This window comes from Arvicanthis niloticus, chromosome 21 (assembly GCF_011762505.2).
Source record: "Arvicanthis niloticus isolate mArvNil1 chromosome 21, mArvNil1.pat.X, whole genome shotgun sequence".
Classification (NCBI taxonomy): domain Eukaryota; kingdom Metazoa; phylum Chordata; class Mammalia; order Rodentia; family Muridae; genus Arvicanthis; species Arvicanthis niloticus.
In genome coordinates, this window is record NC_047678.1 from 37403879 (window position 1) to 37426869 (window position 22991).

The following is a 22991-nucleotide window of genomic DNA, read 5'->3' on the forward strand; positions in this document are numbered from 1 at the left end:
TGTAAGTTGGAAAATCTCCCTGAGCAGCTAGCTTTCCTAGCCTTACGTTTATAATTTTCATTCCCAAGAAAAATTCTCCTCCACGGTATTCTGCAGCTCCTCTGGGATCTAGTTGCCACGCTCACAGTGAAGCTGGTACTACAATGGTCCTCTGGAGAGTGTTGGGATTTGCTTCTCTCTCTCTCTCTCTCTCTCTCTCTCTCTCTCTCTCTCTCTCTCTCTCTCTCTCTCTCTCTCTCTTTCTCTCTCTCTTTCTCTCTCTGCATGTGAAAGCCAGAGGTGTGTGCCTTAGGCACCTTCCTTGGTTATTTTCCCCACTTTTACTGATGCAGAATCTATATGTACCCAGATCTCACAGGTCCAGCTAGTCTAGTGTGCGAGCATGCTCAGAGGATCCCCCAACTCTGCCTTCCTGGTGCTGTTACGGTGGGCAAGCTTCTATGCTTTCTCATCTTCAGATGCTTTTGTTTTCAACCGGAAAGACAGAACTTACAGGCTAGTGTTCTCTGTCTTGTTCCTCATGTAGTCCTGAGCTGATCAGAGATGAGCAACACTTTTCTTAGAAAAGCAATAAAACGAATCTGACTATCATTATCCAGAAGGTCAGGGTATATTTAGGAGGACATGAATGTTCTTTGCTAACACTCGCACATACTCTGGCTCACCCACAGTGCTTGATTTCACTACTACAATGAATACTGGATTAAGGGCAAGAAATAATATATGTGACAAGAAGCATTCGAATTTCCCTGTCAGAGCCAAGTCATGTAGCAGTGACTGTATAGATTATGCAAATAATTTAATGTAACCTTTAAGCATTGTGCAAAATTCCAGACATGAAGAAACATAAGCCCCAGACATTGTCAAATGATTCTGGAAATATTTACAGCAGGGAGAGAAAAGGCCTAACTTAATAATACCTTGAAATCTTATGAGATATTTATAGCCAAAGCATATATCCAATTGGTCCATCATTAAATTCATTCCTAGTCAACAAATTTTGCTAGAGCTCTGAAGAACAGAGAAATTAAAGCATGATTTTCCCAGGACCATTTCCCCCCCAGTGCACCTCATCTTTATATAGGAAATCAATTTATATCATTGATAATAGCATTCGAATTAGACCAACCAAAGTTGTTAGAAGGTAATTTAGTTTTCTGTTGAAGCAATTTGATACTTGTCCTGATTTGTGATTTTCATTTTGTTTGTTAATGAAAAAAAATTAATGAGCAACGTTACCAGGAATACAACCCATCAAAGCACTGACAACGTCACACGAGCTTGCCTGGCACCTCACACCACGGTTCCTGTGCCACTGGAGGTGCCATTTAAGAAGGATATAGACGAGAGCTCGGGGTGGGAGGAGTTCACACCTACCTTTGCATTGATTCGTATTCTTGTCAAGAATTGCCTTTGTGGATACGATTTTTCCATACCTGAGAGAGAGGGAGGAGAGAGAGATGGAAAGAAGAGAGAGAGAGAGAGGAGAGAGAGAGAGAGAGAGAGAGAGAGAGAGAGAACAAAGCTCTGTGTTATTGAAACCCAGTGAAGACACTCACATGACTTCATAACATTGGGGGCACACACTACTTAGGAGGTGCATCTGGGAAGGGTGAGCTCCATTCTCACACCAGGGTCCCTTGTATCGGCTATTCTTGGTAACCTGGGACTCTACTTCTGTGGGTGAGCACTGGGCTGGGCCTACAGACATACACCCTTCAGGCTGGCACAGGTATCCACAGAGGGAAGTAGCGTGCGGAGCCACCTGTGGACCTCCAGAGTAAGGCTTGCCGCTAGGCTGGAGCCTGTGACCAATTCTCACTCAGACCTCTTTAGTCCAGTTCCTTACACCACCACATCCCCTTCTATAAAACTACGAAGTTACAGGCTGGGGGGGGGGGTGGTTAGCTCAGTTGGGAGAGCGCATGCCTGGCATGAACAGTGCTCTGAATTCAGCCCCCAGCAACTCATTAACCAGGTATGTTGTTACACTTCTGCAATCACAGCAGGCAAGAGGTGGGCACAGGAGGATCAAGAGTTCAAGGCCATCCTTGGTCACTTGGGGAATTCAAAGTCAGCCTGAAATACGTGAGATTCTGTTGCAAGATAGTAATAATAACTGTATTATTATTATTATTATTATTATTATTATTATTATTATTATTATTATTATTAAAGTCCCAGAGTATCCTACATCCTCTCTGACCCCAGTCAGCACCAGGGGCAAATGTGATGCACAGAAATGCATGCAGGCAAAACACTTGTATATACAGAATAAGAAAACAAATAAACTTAATGAATAAATAACAAATTGGATTCCCATGAGCAATGGATGTTTGCTGAGAGGAACCCCGTCCTCCTTGCAGGGTTGTTCTGAGGGCCAATGGCTTTGCCTGAGGCGCTAGGAGCAGGATGGGAAGCAGAGGAGCTGCCTCTTCACTAGCTATTCCTCACACCTTTCTCTCCGATCACCTCCCTCAGAGGACCAGTCTCTGAAAAGTTCAGTTCTCAAAATCTTCCACTAGGAGATGTGGCCAGTAAAGGGGTGGGGAGGTGGGGGGGGGTGAGGCTCCGTAGAGTCTTTAACTGGCAGGCACAAAGCCCTGGGTTCAATCCCCCAGAGCTGCATAAACTAGAGGTGGTGGAGCATGTCTGTCATGCCAAGTGTTGGCAAGGGAATCACAAGTTCAAGACACCCTTAGCAATGAAAGAAATCTGAGGCTATCCTGAGACATCATCCGAGGCTATCTTGTGCATGCTGGGCTACCATTCTACCATTGTCTTCATTTTCTTTTTATTTCTTCAAACCAAATTTTTCATAGAATACATTGTGATCATATTCTTTCCCCTCCACTATAGTCTAGAACTAAACATACTCTTGCCTCAGTTTCCCCTAGCACTAGGATTACAGGCATCAATTCACATGCGTTTCCTGTTCGCTATCTAGTTCATCCTTTAGTTTTCTGTCTGGGGAAAATCTGGGGGAGCACAAAGGTCATTATGTTCACATAGACCAGTAGGGGAAGCAGGAATGTTGAACATTCAGAGTTATCCTCTTTAAAGCAAGAGAGAGCTGTATAACCCATCCTCCCTGGCGGTGGCTAATAACTAGGTGATCCTTGCATTTTCTGTTGGGACTGGTCATACCGAGCTCTCCCAAGCAAGATCAAAGATACTTAGTAATCTGCATGGCCATTAAACTATCTGTATGTCCAACACCTATGTCTCCACCCCTGCTCCCCAAACTCCTACAACCATGACTGGAGATGGCACACAGCATAAGATGACCTCTACACTCTCTGTATGACACGGACGACGGCAGATCCACCCCTGGGCCCTTAAAGTAACACACATCTTTAGAACTCATCAGTTGCATGCACTCTGAGAAAAGTTGTGTGTAATTACACCTCATTGTGTTATACCAGGAAGTGTGTACAAACTCTACCATACTTAAATATGCCTAAAATAAACTGCCCACGTCAGACTTCAGAAGTTTGAACCAACACCAGCTACTGAGCCTGTTGAACCAGACTGCCTTCTAGCCTCGTGTGCAGTATTACTCTGACAGCCCTAGTGTTTGCAGAAACCCCCAGAGAAAATGGCCAGTAAAATATACTATCATACTTCAGTATTAGTCTTAGAGGATAAAGTTCCGTTATGTCGCATCAGGTAACCAGACAGATACTCAGGAAAATGGGTGCTTTAAAATATATATATTTGTGTGTCCGTTGTCAAGAGTGCTCTGGTGTGAACTGTAATTTGGAAATTGATGAATATGGCTCCCAGCCATGTCCCAGCCATGAGGTGCCACATGTCGGGATGTTCTTGGGGGCTTACTTCTGTGACTGTGCACCTGGATTCCTTGGAGACCACCGTGAACTCAACTTTGATGAATGTTCCATTCAGCCATGTCTCCATGGAGATCTATGTGTGGCTAGAGGAAACAACTACCACTGTGTATACACAGGTAGTGGGTTCACAGGGACACACTGCGAGACCTTGATGCTTCTTTGTTGATCAAAGCCTTGTCACAATGATGCAACATGTGAAGACACTGTTGACAGCTATATTTGTCACTGCTGGCCTGGATACACGGCGCCCTGTGTGTGATGGACATAAACAAATGCAGTAGCAACCCCTACCAATTGTGTGTGTGTTGGGGGCATGTGCCAAGCTGTCCTCAGAAGACCCATATGGACACATTGTTGGCCTGCCTTCCTCCTTCAACTACCTTGGAACCTCAAGCTATGTTTGTATCTGTCAACCTGGATTCGCAGACAAGAGCCTAGCATAACCGTCCTGAGAGACTCCACTTAACAGCTGACTGAAACAGATGCAGAGGCCCACAGACAAACTTTTGACAGAGCTCAGGGGAGTCTTGTGGAAGAGCTGGGGGAAGGATTGAGAAACCCAGAGGGGACAGGGACTCCACAGGAAGACCAACAGAGTCAACTAACCTGGACTTTTGAGGGCTCCCAGAGACTGAACCACCAATGGAGGGACATTCAAGGGCTGGATCTAGCTCCACCTTCCATGTAAATATGTAGTACATGTGCAGCTCAGTCTGCATGCAGATCCACCAACTGGAATGGGGACTTACTTTGACTCTGTTGCCTGAGGGTGGATCCTGATCTCCTAACTGTGTTGTCTTGCCTGGTCTCAGTGAGAAAGGATGTACCTAGTCTTGCAGTGACTAAAGATACCAGGGTGGGTTGGTTCCCCAGGAAGGAACTCCAGCTTCTCAGAGATAAAGGGGAGAGAGAGAGAGGAGGGACCATATGAGAGGGTTTTGGGAGGAGGAGGGATGCAATCAGGATGTGACATGAATAAATAAATAAATAAATTATTTAATGGAAGATGTTTGTGATGAGAAAAAAGAGGAGAGAAAGAGGAGGGAAAGGAGAGGCAAAAAAATGTCATTCTGTTGAAAAGTAACACTACCATAGTATTCAATAGATTAAAAGAAGGAGGGGGGAGAGAAGGAGGAGGAAGAGAAGAAGAGACAGACAGACAGACAGACAGACAGACAGACAGAGTTCAAAACATTTAAAACTAATGCACAACAGGTACAGAATCCTTAAAATAAAAATTCTTAACTATATTTAGAGAAGTTTTTAAAAATGCTGTCTGATTCTCTGTCTCTCTGTAATTTTGCATCTTTATTTTTATTTTATGAATGTTTTGCCTACATAGATGAATGTTCTCCACATGTGCCCATGGTCCAGTTGGGGGTTTGGGGATCAGAAGAGGACATCAGATCCCTTGGAATGGGTGTCTGTGAGCCACTGAATGAGTCCTGTCAGGAGCAGCCAGTGCTCTTAGCCCCTGAGCTGTCTCTCTAGCCCCACTTAACTGGATTCTAAAGCTAGTCCTGCAATGCGATATTCTCTTTCCATAAGTACCTTCAAAGTTGACGTTTAGTGAAGACACAATTAAAAGTGAGCACATCTCACACAGAATCACATCCAATGGCAGTGCTCTTAGATTATGCTGTCCTACTGTGTTGAAACAACTTAGATGCCTGTCTCACTCAGTCAGTGCTATATGTGGAAAACTACAGTATTGCTTTGTAGTAAGAAAAAATATTGAATACATTCCTGCAGAAAGCAGGACAAAATAATTAAAACCTTAATTATTTTGTTAAGTAAATAAAATAATGGGAATAACTTTATTTTTCAAAAAGATATAACTGTAAATCCATCTCTGTCTTTTCTGTCTCTTTTTGTCTCTCTGTCTCTCTCTGTCTCTATGTCTCTATGCCTGTGTGTGTGTCTTTGTTTCTCTCTGTGTCTGTCTCTCTGTGTCTCTGTTTGTCTCTGTCTGATTTTCTTGCTGTCTCTCTTAAAAAAAAAAAAGCAGACCACATTCATTCTAGACCACCACCCAGCCATTCTAGTTACACCCCAGGCTCAGCTTTCCAGTGCAACAGAAGCCAGGAACAGAAGAATATTAGTGTTTCCCAAGTCATACACACATGCACATTCATACACAAGCACACACACACACACACACACACACACACACACACACACACACTCATCAGAGTTGCAGGAACTTCTTGGGTTCAGAGATAAGGTACTTTGTTAACAGTTATGTCGCAAAGTTTGCTTTGAAACAACAGAGATGGTATTTAATGGTTACTGGTCACAGTTCACACCTGACTACTCATGATGACAAACAGGTGCTTTCCGCATAATAGGCATGGGATTCTCCACGGTCCACAGAGTCAACAACTGTTATAAGTGATAAATTTGGGGCTAGTTTTAACCTCTCCTTTTTTCCCTACATTGAGGATAGAGTAGAAGGCTGTCTTATGCCTGGGGCCAGCATTCTACCTGTAAGCTATTCCCTCTGTTTCTATGCTATGTAAAGGCCCAAACCACTTAAACACACACACACACACACACACACACACACACACACACACACACACAGCCAGATAAAAAATAAAAAAAAAAAAAAACCTCTATATTTTTATATGCTTTAAGCTCAAGGCTAACTGTGACCATATGTAACCTTGCCTCTGCTTTTTAAGGTTTAAATCAAGATTTAAGTCTTTGTAAAGATTTTCTTCAGCTCTGTCACCCATGAGTGGAAGACAAAACCTGACCTTAGAAAATGTGACCGTGTCACTAAATAATGCCTGGAAATGGACAGCCGAGGGGGTCTCATGAGCTTCTGGCTCCAGGAGCTCCCAATAAATCCAAGTTCCTTTGCCATCCCTTCATTTCCTCCAGCAAGGCGAGATAAAATACTCTCTACAGCCCTACAGCCAACTCCTGCAGGGGCCTGAAATGCTTGGTAGAAATAAATAAATTGAGTAAGGGAACTTATATTGTAAACCTTTCCATGTGGGCTTTCCCCAGCCCTCATGGATGGCCCCTTAACAATACAAGCCTGTCCATGTGGGCTTTCCCCAGCCCGCACGGGTGGTCCCTTAACAGCCCCAGCAGGACACTCTTTGAAACCAGCATTCACCACTCCATGTTGTACACACACACACACACACACACACACACACACACACACACACACAGTTCACATGTTCACCAACTACCCAGTGTGGTTGCCAAGTCCTCAGGTAAGCCAGGGTTCAAACACTGCTTTATGTTCAGAGTCCTTTTTAAAATGGTGACTAGCAAGGCTGGAGAGATGGCTGGGATAGTTTGTATATGCTTGGCCCAGAGAGTGGCAGTATTAGGAGGTGTGGCCTTGTTGAAGTAGGTATGGTCTTGTTGGAACATGTGTGTCACTGTGGGTGTGGGCTTTAGAACCCTTGTCCTAGCTGCCTGGAAGCCAGTCTTCTGTTTACCTTTGGAATCAGATGTAAAGCTCGCAGCTCCTCCTGCACCAGGCCTGCTTGTACACTAGCCATACTCCCACCTTGGTGATAATGGACTGGACCTCTGAACCTATAAGCCAGCTCTAATTAAATTCTTATAAGTTGCCTTGGTCATGGTGTCTGTTCACAGCAGTAAAACCCTAAAACAACAGTGCAGTAGTGAGGAGTATATACCGCTCTTGCAAAGAATTCCACCTCCATTTTCAGCTGCTATGCTGGGTGACTCAAACTGTCCTGTAACTGTAGCTCCCCAGAGAGCCTACCCCTCTGGCCTCTTTGGGCACCTGCACTCACATGCGCATAACCACACAGCAACACACACATCTATAATTCAAAACAAAATTCCTATGTTGGTGATTATCTTCTGAAACTCCTACACTAACTTTTCAGTACACATTTTACATTTGACTTGTAAAAGGACTAGTCAGTGTTCTCCTGGCATCTATCCATTGTCTCACATTGCATCTACATTTGTTGACATAGCTCGTTGTCTCAGACACAAGCCTAATTTAAACTCAAGGTTTCTTTTATTTGCCAAAGTTGAAGAGAAAATCATGGCTATTATGGGTTTGCTCTTCATACATTATTAAGACATCAAATTGGTAGGATATTTCTACAGAGAATTTATTTTTGAATCCTTCACCGCATCACCCACTGTGTATATTAATTCAAAAAAAAAAAAATACAGGCAGAGACTAAAGAGAGAGTCTCTGCCGTCAATTAACTCGCAGCTAAGTCATTTTTCACATGCCTTCTGTATGGATACCAGACACAAAGAAGGTATCACATTCATTTAATGGATGAAACATTATCCATTTAGCAAATGTGATTTTTCCCCCTACTTCTTGGGTGGCTCATTCATTTCCCTTTTGGCATTTAGGGGCGCTAATGGAATGTGTTTGTAGGTGGAGTGACCTGCTTGGAATGCGATAGGGATCAGCCCATGATAAACTACTCCAGCCGCATTTCATATACACATCCACACAAAAAAAATTATATTTGGGGAGATGGAGACTCGGATAAGTGGTTTAGAGCACTTGCTGTTCTTACAGACGACCTGTATTTGGTTTCGAAAGCCACAAATTATCTCATACTGGCCTATATACTCTTGTTGCAGGGGATTCTTATTAGTTCCTTGGGGTCCTACATGCACATGGTATAAATAAATTTATGCAGATATACACACATATAAAATAAATAACAAAATGTTAAAATTATTGAAAATTCATATTTTGAACATTAACTACTTTGAGCCACACACGAATGGCCAAGGGCATTACATAATTGTGGTGGGTGAAAGTAAGTATATTCCTTCCCAATGAATCCACTGGCATCTCCATCCCCAGACTCTCAGAGGAAAGCCACAGTCCTGGGAGACAGGGCCTGTCAGAGAGATTGCTGAAGTGAAAGAGAAGCCATGTGAGTAGGCCTTGGTACAGTCTGATCAAGACAGGCATGGAGGAAAGACACGAGAAGATTCAGGGAGCCACACAGCTATCTTGAAACCAGAGAGATGCCATGCTAGAAACAGGCATGCACACATCTTGGCTTCAGCGAACAGAACTGAGAACAAATGCATTTTTGTCCAGCCATCTAGTGTAGTATTTCACTATGGCAACAGTAACACACAAATATAATAAATACCTCTTCCCCTGGGGCTGCTGGCTTTGGGGAAAGGGAAGAACCTCAGGGAGTTTGTTGGACAGTATTCCTCTTTTAAATAATCTCTATAAGATACATGTAACAGAACATCTAGAAGTGGAAACTGAAGCAAAGGTTTTAGAGAAGGAAGTATTTGAAAAGGGGTGATATTTTGGTAATCAGAAATGCTATTTATTTTTTAATTTGTGATTTATATTTATATTTTTAATTTATGATTTAATATTATAATATAATATTAAATTATATTATATAATTTATGGATTATGAATTATATAAATTATAATTTATGATTATATTTATAAATTTATAATATATTTATATACATTTTTATTTATGCAAGTTATCTTTAAATAAAATATTCTATGAATATGATGTATATAATTACATAAGAAATATAATATGTATAAAATATTATATAAATATATTATATTTAAGATGTACGCATGTGTACTTGCATGATTGTATGTGTGCATGAGTGTGTGTGCATGAGCATTGTGGGGGTGAGTGTGTGTGTGTGTGTGTGTGTGTGTACACGCGCTTGCCTGTGTGCACCATGGTTTGCATGCAGAGGTCAGAGGACAATGTGAGAGAATCAGCTTTCTCCTTCCAGTCTGAGGGAACCAAGAAATCAAACTGAAGTCCTTTAGCCTGACAGCAAGCACCTTTACCCAACAATCCATCTCTTTAGTTCAGAGATGATTTTATATATCTTAGACATAAGAGAAACAAATGCAAAACACACTTCTTTTCCAGATAAGTTTACTACTATCAAACAAAGTATTACTTCCACCACCCTAATAGTAGGTATGGACCATTACAGTACTATAAGTCTGTACTTCAAAACTGACCTACTCTAAATAACAACAAACTAGTCCTTAAACTTTAATGCCTGCCTAAATGTCATAGAAGACTAGCTAGCACTGACACTGACGGGCAGGCTGGCCCTGTGAGTAAAGTCCTCTTTCAGTAGATATGGCATAAAATGTAGAGTTTACATCTCTTATAAGGTCCCTGAAGGGTCTTATGCTGTTGTTGTCCTCTTGAAGACCACTGCTCCAAAGATGAACCAACTCCAAAACACTTCCCAGTTCCAGCCCTCAGGACAAGGATAGACACCTACAAGTAACAAAGGTGTCCACAGGACATACAACAATGAACTGCTCAGTACCAGGACCCTGCTGACATCATGCACCATACTGACAGTGGTCTGAGTCCCACTATGCACCACTCCTGAGCTTCAAGAAGGGGTCTACATTGACTCTACAGGAGAAAGAGATCAAGTGGCCAAAGAAAATCCAAATGAAATCTCATGAAGAAATAAAGAATCCCCAAATGGGCAGTCTTCTAGAAGAAGTTCTAGCTGAGCAAGCTTCTGGTCTGCACTGCATCAAGATCAGGCCCCTGTGGTGGGGCAGATGGCTTTGTGCTAGAGAGCAGGGAGCTAGCATTCTGTCTGAGGAACATCAAAGCCCAGAGGGGCAAATAAGTCACCATTCACAGCTCATCTAGAAAGTATTTGCTGTTCCATTTGTTGTTTTAAACTGAAAAGCTGTTCTTTTGTTTCAACGGTGAACTTTTGTGTGGGGATGCATGTTTGCATGGGCACGCATGTGTATGCATGTGTACCTGTACACAAGGTCCAAGGTCAACTTGCAGTCATTTCTCATATACCATCCATCTTTTTGTATGTGACAAGGCTCTCTCACTAGTCTGGTGGTCAGTGACCCCCCTGGGATGCTTGTCTCCACCTCTGTTCCTCAGCCTTGGGGACGTAAGTGTGTGGAAGGCCCAGCTGTTCATATGTGGGTTTGGGGATTAAGTTCAGGTCCTTGTCCTTGCAAGCAAGCGTTTTACCATCTGAGCTATCTCTCTAGCCTCAAAGGATCCTCTCTCTTTTCAGTTTTCACTTGCAGTTATTAATCATTCAGCCGATGCAATGACAGCTTACGACACACGTTCGGCTGCTCTCACATTCCTTCGCAGCTGATTTTTAAGAAGAAAGAGAAGGAAATGCAGGCACTGCCTAGGTCACACTCTTCCTTCACCTACAATGAGTGTGGACAGTTAAAAGTTTGGCTGAGTTAGGATGCGGCACAGAGGGAGAGCTGGCAAACATCATTAACTCTTTAACTATGCAGTATTTCCACCCATTCTTTAATCAGGAGCACGAGTGAATCGGAAACAGCCATCATCAACCCAAAGCGAATGTTTTCTATTTATTTTTCATTCAATTTTTTTTTCTGGAGCTGAGGACTGAACTCAGGATCTTGCTCTTGCTAGACAAGTGCTCTACCACTGAGTTAAATCCCCATTCTCAATTTTTTTTATTTTTAAAAGATTTATTTTATGTTTAAACGTGTGTGTGTGTGTGTGTGTGTGTGTGTGTGTGTGTGTGGTGCATATAAAGGCCAGAAGAGGGCGCTGGATCCCCTGGAGATAAAGGTGGTTGCAAGAGTACTATCCACACTTAAACACTGAGCCATCTCTCTACTTTTATAAAAAAAACAAAGGTTACATTAAAGCCATTTTCATGAGATATAATGTACTTTAAGGATATCTCCATCAGACCCTATGCCACTCTTTTTATCTCCTCTGACATTTTCAATTTTTAAAAACAGAAGGACATCATGAGATTGCTGATTCTTCTGCTTCATCACTACAAAATAGTACCTTAGGTTGTAAAAGGTGGTTGATGTAACAAGTGTCTGAGCTTCATTTCTGTGACTGTGATAAACTACCCTGACAAAAAGCAATTTGAAGAGGAAAGTGGTTTATTTGAGCTTTCAAGCTTAGGTCACAGTCCATCATTATAGGGAAATCAAGGCAGGACCTTCAGATAGCTGGTCACGTGATAGGCATGACTTGTCATAGTCAACAGCAGAGAGTGATGACTACGCGAGTGCTCACTTCCTTGCTTGCTCATGCTCAGCTTGCTTTCTCCACTCATATAGTTGAGGATTCCTTGATTAGGGAATGGTGCCACCCACAGTGGGCTGGGTCTTCTCATATTTAATTAAGATAATTCTGCAGAGACCTGCCTATAGGCAAACCTAATAAAGACAACCCTTTACTGAGACTCTCTTCCTGGGTGAATCTAGATTGTGCCAAGTTGACAATTAAAACCAATAATCACACCAGGAGGATCTAGCATTTTAGCAGGTGATAGTGAGAAACAAGTCTCCCAGTAAACAGCACTGGGGGTCACAGTCATGTGATATTTGTCTTTGGGTTGCTTATTTTGTTGTTTGTTGTTATTGTGGTTGCTTTCATTTTCCCTCATCCAGGCACATGACACTTTATTATGTTCAACACCCTTTCATATTTGATCAATGGATATGGAAAAGCAATAGATTTTTAGAATCAAAACAATACAGATTTGCTTCTCAGCCCCATTTGATCTGAGATAAATTTCTTGACCCTTTAGTCCTGTTTCTTGATCTATACAATATGACTACTGAACTCTACTTTGCACAGTGGCTATAAAGATAAAATAAATAGTATGTGTTAAAACTCTCAGCATGATGTGTAGCTGGTTGACATGGTTCTCCCTCCCCTACTAAGTCATGTCTTAATACTTATGCAGTTAGTGTTCAGCATGAAAGCAACTCAGATATTTATGCTTGACATTTGTTGTCACCAGCATTTCCCAACTCATTGCCTGTGGAAGTTCTTTACCAACCATGGATTTCCAAATAATGGTATTTTTTTTTTTTTTGTAAAACTCAGAGTCAATGAGGACTCATGAAAGCAACTCAGATATTTATGCTTGACATTTGTTGTCACCAGCATCTCCCAACTCATTGCCTGTGAAAGTTCCTCACCAACCATGGATTTCCAAATAATGGTATTTTTTTTTTTTTTTGTAAAACTCAGAGTCAATGAGGACTCACCCTTCCCTAGCTGCACCTCCTTCTGGCTGCACCTACTATCTTCCCCATCTGTTCTCCAGGCTCAGCCACTTCCAAGTCATGCTCTCAGAAGCCTTTGCCTCATAACCTTCACCACCATGCACTGTTCTAGTTCTCTAACCCACACCTACCCTCTTCTTCACAGGCTCCTTTCCTGGCCACTGGCCATGAAAGTCATGGTGACTGGCTGACCACCTGTTGACCCTGACATTCCTTGGTTCCCACTGCCTGACAGCTTCCCCATTATTCATGCACAGCTGAGTGTAAATGGTACCAGGGCCATTCTGTCAGGGTACACTTCTGTAGTATCAATTCCAACTGTGTTCTTTTAGATTTTGGAGATTTGAAATGCCTCTCAGGAATTCATGGATCTCCATATTAGAATCTCTCTTAGTCTATCCCATTATTTGCCACCTATGTTTATTCTCACTAACCCATGATCTAGAAGTTAGATAAATATCTTCATTTTACAGAGGAGGACAATGAGTCAGTGGGTGGATCCTGTAGTCACTTCCCTGAGACTGATGCAAGTGAAACTGCAAAATCAGAATCCAATCAATACAAGTCTGAGTGCAGAGCCAGTGCTAAGACATCAGCAGCAGGCTTTCACCTCAGCTGTCACTTGTCTTCCCTCTGGTCTCCTCTATGTCCCTTCTCCAGTTGCTGAGTGTATCTGTGAAATCTATGCCCTGCCTCCCTACATATCATACATATTTTGCTCTGAAATGTCTAGCCTTCCCAAGTGCCAAGTGTTGCATAACCATTTTCTCAGAACTGAAACAGTGCCTCCTAGATAAAGGGTCTATAAGACTCTAGAAGCAAATAAAACTTACAAGACACAGGAAGGTCCTAAAACTCACAAGTTTCACAAGACCACTCCTTACCTCTATGCTTTGATCTCCCACCCCCAATATTTCTCTATGGGAGCAATGGGATGATAGATGCTTGCTACTACAACCAGTTTTAACACAGGTTTTGGAGCTACAAATTCACTTCATATTTGTGTGGCAAGCACTTTGTCCACTGAGATATACACCTAGTCCTATGTCAGGTAACTATTTCAGAGCAGAGATGCCTACTGATAGGCATCTCCACTACAGGACCTCCCACCCTCAATCTCCCCTGTAGCCCTGTGCTCACCTCTGCTCACTTTGCACCTGCCCTGTGACAGGTTGCATTAGATATTTTATTTCAAATTCTCACACATACGCAGTAAGTTGATCTGATCACTCTTTTGTTTTGAGAAAGGGTCCCCTGTAGCCCACGATGCCCTTAAACTTGCTATGTAACCCAGGATAAGCTTGAATTTCTGATCCTTTGGCCTTCACCTCCCAAGGACTAGAATTACAGGTGTAGAGTACCACACCCGGTTTGTGAGAGGCTGGGGAGGAAGCCAGAACTAAGTGTTTGCTTGGCAAGCACTCTGCCCATGAGCAGCAATCTTGGCCCTCACTTACAGGGCCGAGATTTTTAAAGATGAAAAAAAAAGTCTTAAATCTGAAACATTGGTTGCCAGTTCAAGTTCATACCACTTTCTAGTAGTTTTGCTAATATTTAAGTTCAGGTCCATTTAGCTGTTTCTCTTTCCTTGATTTCCTTGATCACTTCATACAATGAACAAGCCTAGATAAAAGTCAGTCCTCTGGCCAGTCAAAAGGCTAAAGAACCAATTCTTTCTTAAAGGACCCAAATCTCTCAATAATCATATACCTGAACATACCACTGATTGTTGCGATTCACTTCTAAAGAAATAAATTTTTCAAGAAAGTTTAGGATTACCATACAGTCCGCTTCAGCACACTGTATATGCGACATGGATTGAACATACAAGGTTACCACAGTCTCACAAATACAGCAATTTAAGGAAGGCATCAGCTCTTGAATTGCACGTATGGAATCAGCTGTAGGCTAAGCAGTGTTTAATATAAAACGTTACCCACTTTACTGGGCACCCAGCACATAGGATCATTTCCACAACTTAGGAAACATTGTTGTAGAATGCAACTCTTTGTTAGAGACTAAATTACCTATTTTCCTCTCAAAACTAGGTACTGAGAAATGTAGTCACCTATCTAGGTACTTAAGAGGTAGAGATGATGGGTGATGCATCTTTCACTATTAGTCCTCTTAAAAGGACAGAGAGCTTTGCCAATCAATCAGCACTTGAGGATGCAGCCAGAAGAAGGTTCTGCAGATCATAGAGAAAGACCTCACCAGACACAGAATCCGCCAGTGTCTTTATTTCAACTCCTTAGCTTACATAACTGTTTAAAAGCCACTCCGTTGGTAGCATTTGCCTATAGTCAGCCAAACAGGCCACGATGACTAGTGTTGCTAACATGGATGATATGTCATCAAAAATGCTTTATTTTGTTAACAGAATAGTAGCTCCCATGCCTGGCATGAGTCCTCCAACTTTATTCTTCCCCCCTAAAATGGCTGCTACCACAACTCTTTGTTCCTCCTTGTAAATCAATTGACATCCCTCTATCTTTCTATCTTCTGTCCAAATCCAAAGGGACACTGGACATACCTCCAGTCAAGATGACACTGGATCATAAGTTGTTTTTTAATAGTAAAGTTCAATATTTCTAGTTTATTCACTCTGTTGGGTTATTTCTTATCCAGACACTGAAGACTTCTTCAATGGTGGAGTGAGTCCACACGTTTTAGTTACACAGAGCGGCACGTGTTCATTGAATAAATGAATCCCGTGTAGCAATGCCCTCATTCCTGACAATGGGATGAGACATCAAGGAGAGTCAGCTACATACAAAGATTGATTTCCTGTTTTGCAAAGCAGCCAAATGTCTATCTTACCAACAGGAACAAACATACTGCTTCCTCATACCTGACACTCAGCACATTCACCTCTCTTCATCCAAGGAGAGAGTGAGGCATAGCACCACATAAGTACCACACTCAGAAAGAGCGGTTCTACTGGTTTATTTTTAAGATTTAGCTTTAACTTTGAACTTTGTGTATTTGTATGTGTCCGTGTCTGGGGTTGTGCCTGTGAGTGAAGATGTCCGTGGAAGCTAGAAGAAGCTGTCTGATCTTCTAGGGCAGGAGGTACAAATAGTTGTAAGCCACCTGACATGTGTTACAGAAAGAGAATGTGGGTCATCTACCACAGTAATGGAGCACTGAGCCATCTCTCTAGCCCTGTAGAAAGGGTTTCAAAGTCTTTATTGTAAAATGTTTTACAGGCTCATGTTATGTTAAATCCATAAAAGACAAGTCAAAAAAAGGAAGAAGATGAGAAAGATGAGGAAAAAGAGGGGGGAGGAAAAGGAGAGAGAGGAAGAAGAGGAGGAAGAAAAGGAGGAAGAGGAGGAGGGAGAGGAAGAGGAGGGAGAGGAAGAGGAGGAGAAATATACCAAATAAAAATTCATCAACCTTACAGTGGCTGCTGTTAGCTGTTTAGTGGATACAGGTTGCACAGGTTAAATGAATATCCAGTGCAAAAACTAACATATTCCCAAGAAGATTCATCTGTAAGAGCAAGATCCCTGGTATCTATTCCATATTTCTGAGCTTCATAGCTCTGTGATTAATTTACACAATAACATAACAGCTTTGTTGAAAAGTTTAGAACCTACAAAGGCAAAATAGAGAGCAACATACAATCAGAAAAGAGGTAGTGTCATAAAGATCATTTTGATTTTTCTTAAAAGTAATGAATATAAGAATCAAGAAAGCATGAAATCAAGACCAATTTCCTTAATTGCAAAGCTGTGTAAAACAGAATCAGGGGAGATGACTCTGTAGGTAAAAGGGCTGGCTTCACAGAGCTGACAACCTGAGCTTGGAGTCCCCAAACTCGTATGAATACCAAATGGGTAAGTAAGTGGATGGATGGCAAACATGTCTGGGTAGGGGAGATAGGAGGCAGAGCTGAGAGAATCTCCAGAAACGCAAGGGCCAGCTAGTCTACCTAAGGCCTTGGTGGAGAGATCCTGAATCAGTCAAGGTGGAGACCAACACCAGAAGTTGTCTTCTGACCTCCGCATGCGTGTTGTGGCACATGTATGCCTGTACGCATACATATATAAACACACATACACACATGTATTCAAGTAGAAGCGAACATGAGGTTTTATTTCCCCGATACTCTCAGTCTTTTGATATAAATTTTGAGAAGCATATTGGGTAAAGCTGCCTCACAACACCCCAGAGAAGGGGTATCTGTGGAACGATGGTAGAAAGCACAGGTTCTGTGTACATCCAACTAACTCCAAACAACATAAACCAGAGATGCGGCTCAATCATCTCGGTGAAACGACCACTTTCGTAGATTTCTGTATTACACACAGAACAGTTGAACTTTTAAGTAAAGAATATGTAATTCCCATGGAGGGAAGGTGAACAGACTTAGTGAGAGGGAGCCTGGGAAACATTCTGGATCAACACCAGCTTCTCGTGGCCATTCTCTCAGAGAATGGGAGCTGTTGGGTAGTGATACACATTGCCCGATGAAAACTTCAGGCTGGTGGTATAGTTTAATTCTGTGGAGTATAGATAAGGGAAAGGGTATAGGAGACTGGAGATTTGGCTCAGTGGAGTGCTTGCTGCTCTTGCAGAGAACCTCATTCTGGCTCCTAGCACCCACTTTGGATAGTTCAAAACTGCCTGTAACTCCAGTGCTAGGCAGTCAGTCAGTTGCCTTCTTCTGGGTCCGAGGGCACTTGTACACAGAAGGCAGACACACACAAATACAGCTGCACACAGACACACATTCTCTCTCTCTCTCTCTCTCTCTCTCTCTCTCTCTCTCTCTCTCTCTCACACACACACACACACACACACACACACTTTATAAAGAGAGAATGCATTGCAAAGTTAATGTAACATTAGTTCAACTCCAGCATCATTTCTGGTATTTTCTTTGCTTTAATCCTCCCACTGTGACTGCAGGTGCTGCACACACCACCCTAGTGCGTTCCTTTCATTCCATGGGTATTCTGCATGACAAAACACTCCCTAGACACTTACTTAGTTTATGTAACTTGAGAGGGTCCTGGGCAAAAGGAAAAGGCAAGGCAACCCCCCCCCCCGCCTTTCCCCCCAACTGCAGAAAGAACAGAAGGTTTTCTCTTAAGACTCTTTCAAGGGATCAACCCTTAGTTATTTAATAGACTGTAGCTTGGGTCTAACTCCCACCACAAGGCCCTGTGGGATGCTATTGATATAATATCCTCGCTCTCACAACCCAAATCTCTGGTTTCTTACTTTCTAGAAACACATGTGACTATGAACCTTTTTTAGTCAAGCACAGATCCTATCCCATAATGTGTAAGGGGAAACCCATGGTTCATGTATATTTATGGTATGTACAGTTTGTACAGCCCATAGGAACCCAGGCAATATTTGATGATGTGGTAATATCATCCCTCCTGGACCAGTAAGACCAGCTGTTTAGAGCTAGTGTTAATGAGAAAAAGGGAGGGATTTATGTAAGCTAATTGTTGACTGACAGATGCATTGTTCTTGATTAATTATCCCGATCTGTCTCTGTCTCTGTGTCTGTGTCTGTGTCTGTCTCTGTCTCTGTCTCTGTCTCTGTCTCTCTCTCTCTCTCTCTCTCTCTCTTTCTATCTCTCTCTGTGTCTCTCACTCTCTCTCCTCCCTTTACTTACCTGTGCTTCAGTTGTTCATCACAGGCTCTGTTCACAGTATGATAAGCTCTTCTGTATGGTGCATATTGCATTGCTCATCTGAGATGGAACATCACCTCAGTGAAGACTCCAAGAATACCTTGGCCCACTGGTCCTTCAGGATGCTTTACCTTATTTATACTGTTTCAGTTACGGGAGCTGCTAAGATTAGTTTCTCTTTCTGGTTGATGTCTGCACTACCTTTTCTGTGTCTAACCAAATCTGACCACTACAAGTTTCTAGACTCTGCTGCAGGTCTATCAGCCCTAAACTCCCATCTTCCCTTCATAACTCCCTGTCGAGTGTCAGCTCTGTTGTTTGTCCCAGGTATAGTTCCCACAGCATCTTTCTCTGGGCAGAGTTGCTTCCTATGAAATATAATGTGGTGAGGGTGTATCCTTGGTGGGCTGGGCCAAAGTGGACTCCTGAGAAACTAAGCCATGCAATGGATCTGGTGTGAAAGGGGTTTATTGGGAGAGAGGAGAGGAGTGAGGAGGACCTGGGGAAGGAGTAGAAGGAGAGAGAGAGAGAGAGAGAGAGAGAGAGAGAGAGAGAGAGAGAGAGAGAGAGAGAGAGAGAGAACAGAGAGAGGCAGTTGGGCAGAGGGGAGGGCAGAGAAGGGGTGCTCAGGGAATAGAAAGAGGAAACCCAGGAACAGAGAGAAACGTGAGAGTAGAGACAAATCTGGGATTGCTGGGGGCCCTTTTATTGCCACACACACCTGGCAACAGTGGAGGCAGGCAGGTTGTGACCTAAGCTACTGCTAGGTCCCTGAGGACAGGCCAGCAGAATGGCCTGTGCACGAACATTGATAGCTACTTGAACTCATGAGCTGAGTTACGTACTTGTATTGTTCAGTCATTACACAGGACACACCATAGGATAGGTGTCACAATGAAGTCAACCCCGATGAACAAGGAGATAGCATCCTGTGAGAAAAAAACTAGGTGCACAGGCTCACGCTTGCTGTCTCTGTACTTGCAAAGCTAAAGAAGAGATACTGTGAGTTGAAGGTCACCCTGAACTATATAATAAATTCCAGGTCAATTTAAGAAAACTGAGATCTTATGAAAGAAAGGAAGAAGAGAAAATAGTAAGAACATAAACCTGAAACATGTTATTGCAAAAAAAAAAAAAAAAGAAGAAGCTAAATGTATTTTACTTGTATTAATGATTTCTAGTAAAAATATAGATATTAACCAGAAGACTGCAAATCATACCAAAGTTTATAAAAACGGGATGGATAAATATTGTTTTCATTTGGTTACTGTGCCGACTGGTTTTGTGTCAACTTGACACAAGCTAGAGTTATCACAAAGAAAGGAGCTTCAGTTGAGAAAATGCCTCCATGAGATCCAGGTATAAAGCATTTTCTCAATTAGTGATCAAGGATGGGAGGGCCCCCTTGTAGGTGATACCATCCCTGGTCTGGTAGTCTTGAGTTCTATAAGAAAGTAAGCTGAGCAAGCCAGGGGAATCAAGCCAGTAAGTAACATCTCTCCATGGCCTCTGCATCAGCTCCTGCTTCCTGACCTGCTTGAGTCTCAGTCCTGACTTCTTTTGGTGATGAACAGCAGTGTGGAAGTTTAAGCTGAATAAACCCTTTTCTCCCCAACTTGCATCTTGGTCATGATGTTTGTGCAGGAATAAAAACCCTGACTAAGACAAATTGGTATCAGCATAGTGGGGTATTCCTGTGACAACCTGACCATGTTTTGGGGAGGTCTGTGGAAGGACTTTGGAACTTTGGGCTAGAAGAGCCTTTGGGATGTTAAGAGCTCTGTGGGATGTTCTGCAGGTGCTTGGAAGATAATGTTGAGAACAGTGCAAAAGATGGAGGCCTGGCTTGTGAAATTTCAGAGGGAAGATTAAAGACTCTTATCAGGGCTGTTGCTGTTTTGACTGTGAAAAATTCTGTGGTTTTGGTTAGCTGGGGCTGAAGAATCAGCTGTGATTAACGAGATACCAGAACTACTAAAGCAAAACCTTTGCATTACTGGGACTATTGATGCAGGTTAGCTGGAGCTAAGAAATTAGCGGTGGTTAAGAAGAGACCAGCATCATTGAAGTGACATCTTCTGGGAAGTGTTTTCTGAGAGCACAGAGTGGCTGTGTTCCAGAGATAACTAAGGTTGTACCTCATGCTGTGGCTGGACTTGGTAATGTGTAAGAGTACTGGTTTTGAAGGCATGAAGGGGTCATGAAGAGCAGCTGAGGCTTGGCACTGTGAAGGTGCAGTCTCAGTTGCAATTGATGGCCCTGGACTGAAGGGGTCACGCAAAGGAGTTGAGGCTTGGCACCTTAAAGAGAGCCTATGAGAGGCTATTGGTGAAACCTAGTTGCAGTGGAAGACAGCGGTGTTTTGGACATGCCAGTACCGTAAGATGACCACCAAGAACAGCAGCAGCAGTGGAGTACAGGCAGCTGGAGGCTAGAAAGCAATGTGTGTGCTACTAAGGGTAGGGCAGGAAGATGCCCAGAAGATCATGAGTGGATCACAGACATTGGACAGTTGGAGTTTGATTTTATTTTTGATTGTGACTGTGCCCTGATATTTTTCTCTCTTGCAGAAAGAGAGTATTTTAGTAGAGTCCACAGTTAAGTGAAGTGACTTTTTATTGTAAGAAAAAAAACTTTGAATTTTAAAAGAGATTGGATATTTTAAAGGGATTGAAATTTTAATATGTAAGAATTTGCCAAGACTGTGGGACTTTTAAAGTTATTTAGATCTTGGGGATGAATAAGAATAAGGATTGAGGCTTAATAGTGACATGTTTGTGTGTCAAGTTGACAAGGGGTCAGTTGGCTAAGACAGTTACTATTGCTATGATAAACACAGTGACTAAAAGCATGAAACAAACGGTTCCTTTCAGTTTCTAGTCCATAATGAAAGGAAATCATGGAAGGAACTCAAGGCAGGAACCTAGAATTAGGAGCTAACGTAGAGGCCATGGAGGGGTGCTGCTTACTGGTTTGTTCTCCATGGCTTGCTCAGCCTGCTTTCTTGTATCATCTCTATGCAATCTGGTGTAAGTCTATTCTCAGTTAAGATCTTTCTTTCTAGAAGACTCTAGCATAAAACCACACAGGGCAGATCTATTGAGTTATTTAAACAATAGCAAGCATATCATAATATGACAGTAGACCAGAGCAGCATCGGAGACAAATCACCAGCAGGCAAGAACAATATGGACAAAACTATGAATTATATGACTTAATTTATATAAATTAGCTTATTAAACGGGAAGCCAGTAACTACTCCTATAAGTGATCACAAATTAGAAGACCCTGAGGCTTTGTTATCATGCTAACCATATTTCTTCCGTGGTTTGGCTGCTGGGCAGGTTCAGTTTATGAAAAGACACCAAGCTGTCCATTGGTGAGTACAAGACGCTGTCACCTGCTATTTTACAATAAAACATCCTGACAGGGACAGTTCGATGGCAGAACACATCAGTGTGTGTGTGCATGTGCACGAGTATGGGGATGCTTGAGTGTGCGCATGTGCATATCTCTGCCGTGTGTATGAAAGAAAGAGGCCAGCCAGCTTTGTGTCATCTCTCAGGGACCAGCAACCTTACTCTTCTGAGACAGGCTGTTCCATTCTGTGGGCTGTGATAAAATAGCATTGCAAAAAGAAACTTGGGAAGAAGGTAGTCCATTTTATCTTACAGTTCCAGACTTCAGTCTACCATTGTGGGGAAATCCGGGAAGGGAAGTCAAACTGTTGAATTACAGTCACGGTCAAGAGCTGAGAGAGACAGATGCATGCTTGCTGATCACTTGCTGGTTTGCTTGGACTTGGCTTGCCTTTTTCACATTTATACAGTGACATCCAATCCCTGTCCAGGTGCAGGCCCACCCACAATGGACTGGGGCTCCTCACTTTAATTAACTTAATGAAGACAATTCCCCACAGACATGCCAATAAGCCAGTCTAAGTACTAAAGAGCTCTGGGTGCACTGATATCCCCTGTCTCAAAAATTAAGGTGGAAGACAATAACAATAGATGAAAAACACCCAATTAATTCCTCTGATCTCCACATACATGTGTATTCATGGGCACACACAGGCACACACACACACACATGCATGCACACATATATACACACATGCACAGTGCACTCAGACTTAAATGTATTTTCAGTTGACCTATCAATTTATTTGATAAATGCAACATTTTAAGCTAATTTTTATATAACTATAAGCTGTTTTATATAATAAACTGTTTTTTTTTTTCATAAAAATACTATAAGAAAGAAGAGATCTCTGTGTGTTTGGGTCTGCATGGGTTGGTCCTCCTAAAGCCCCCATACTGGAGTCATTAATCTGATTGACCATTTTCTGAAAATAACTAATATCCCTGTTCAAACGTATTAATATGCTACAAGGATCCCCTGATTACATTAAGGAAATGTATA

General features: G+C 42.3%; 1 protein-coding gene across 11 annotated transcripts in view; it reads right to left on the minus strand.

Annotated features, from left to right (window-relative positions):
- Positions 1 to 22991, minus strand: part of Rbms3 (RNA binding motif single stranded interacting protein 3) — a 767889-nt gene that overhangs the window by 470846 nt on the left and 274052 nt on the right. For all 11 annotated transcript variants that reach the window (XM_076917936.1, XM_076917932.1, XM_076917931.1 and 8 more), the window contains exon 3: positions 1378 to 1436. In XM_076917936.1, coding sequence (XP_076774051.1) covers positions 1378 to 1436 — 59 coding nt within the window. The remainder of the gene's footprint in view (positions 1 to 1377; positions 1437 to 22991) is intronic.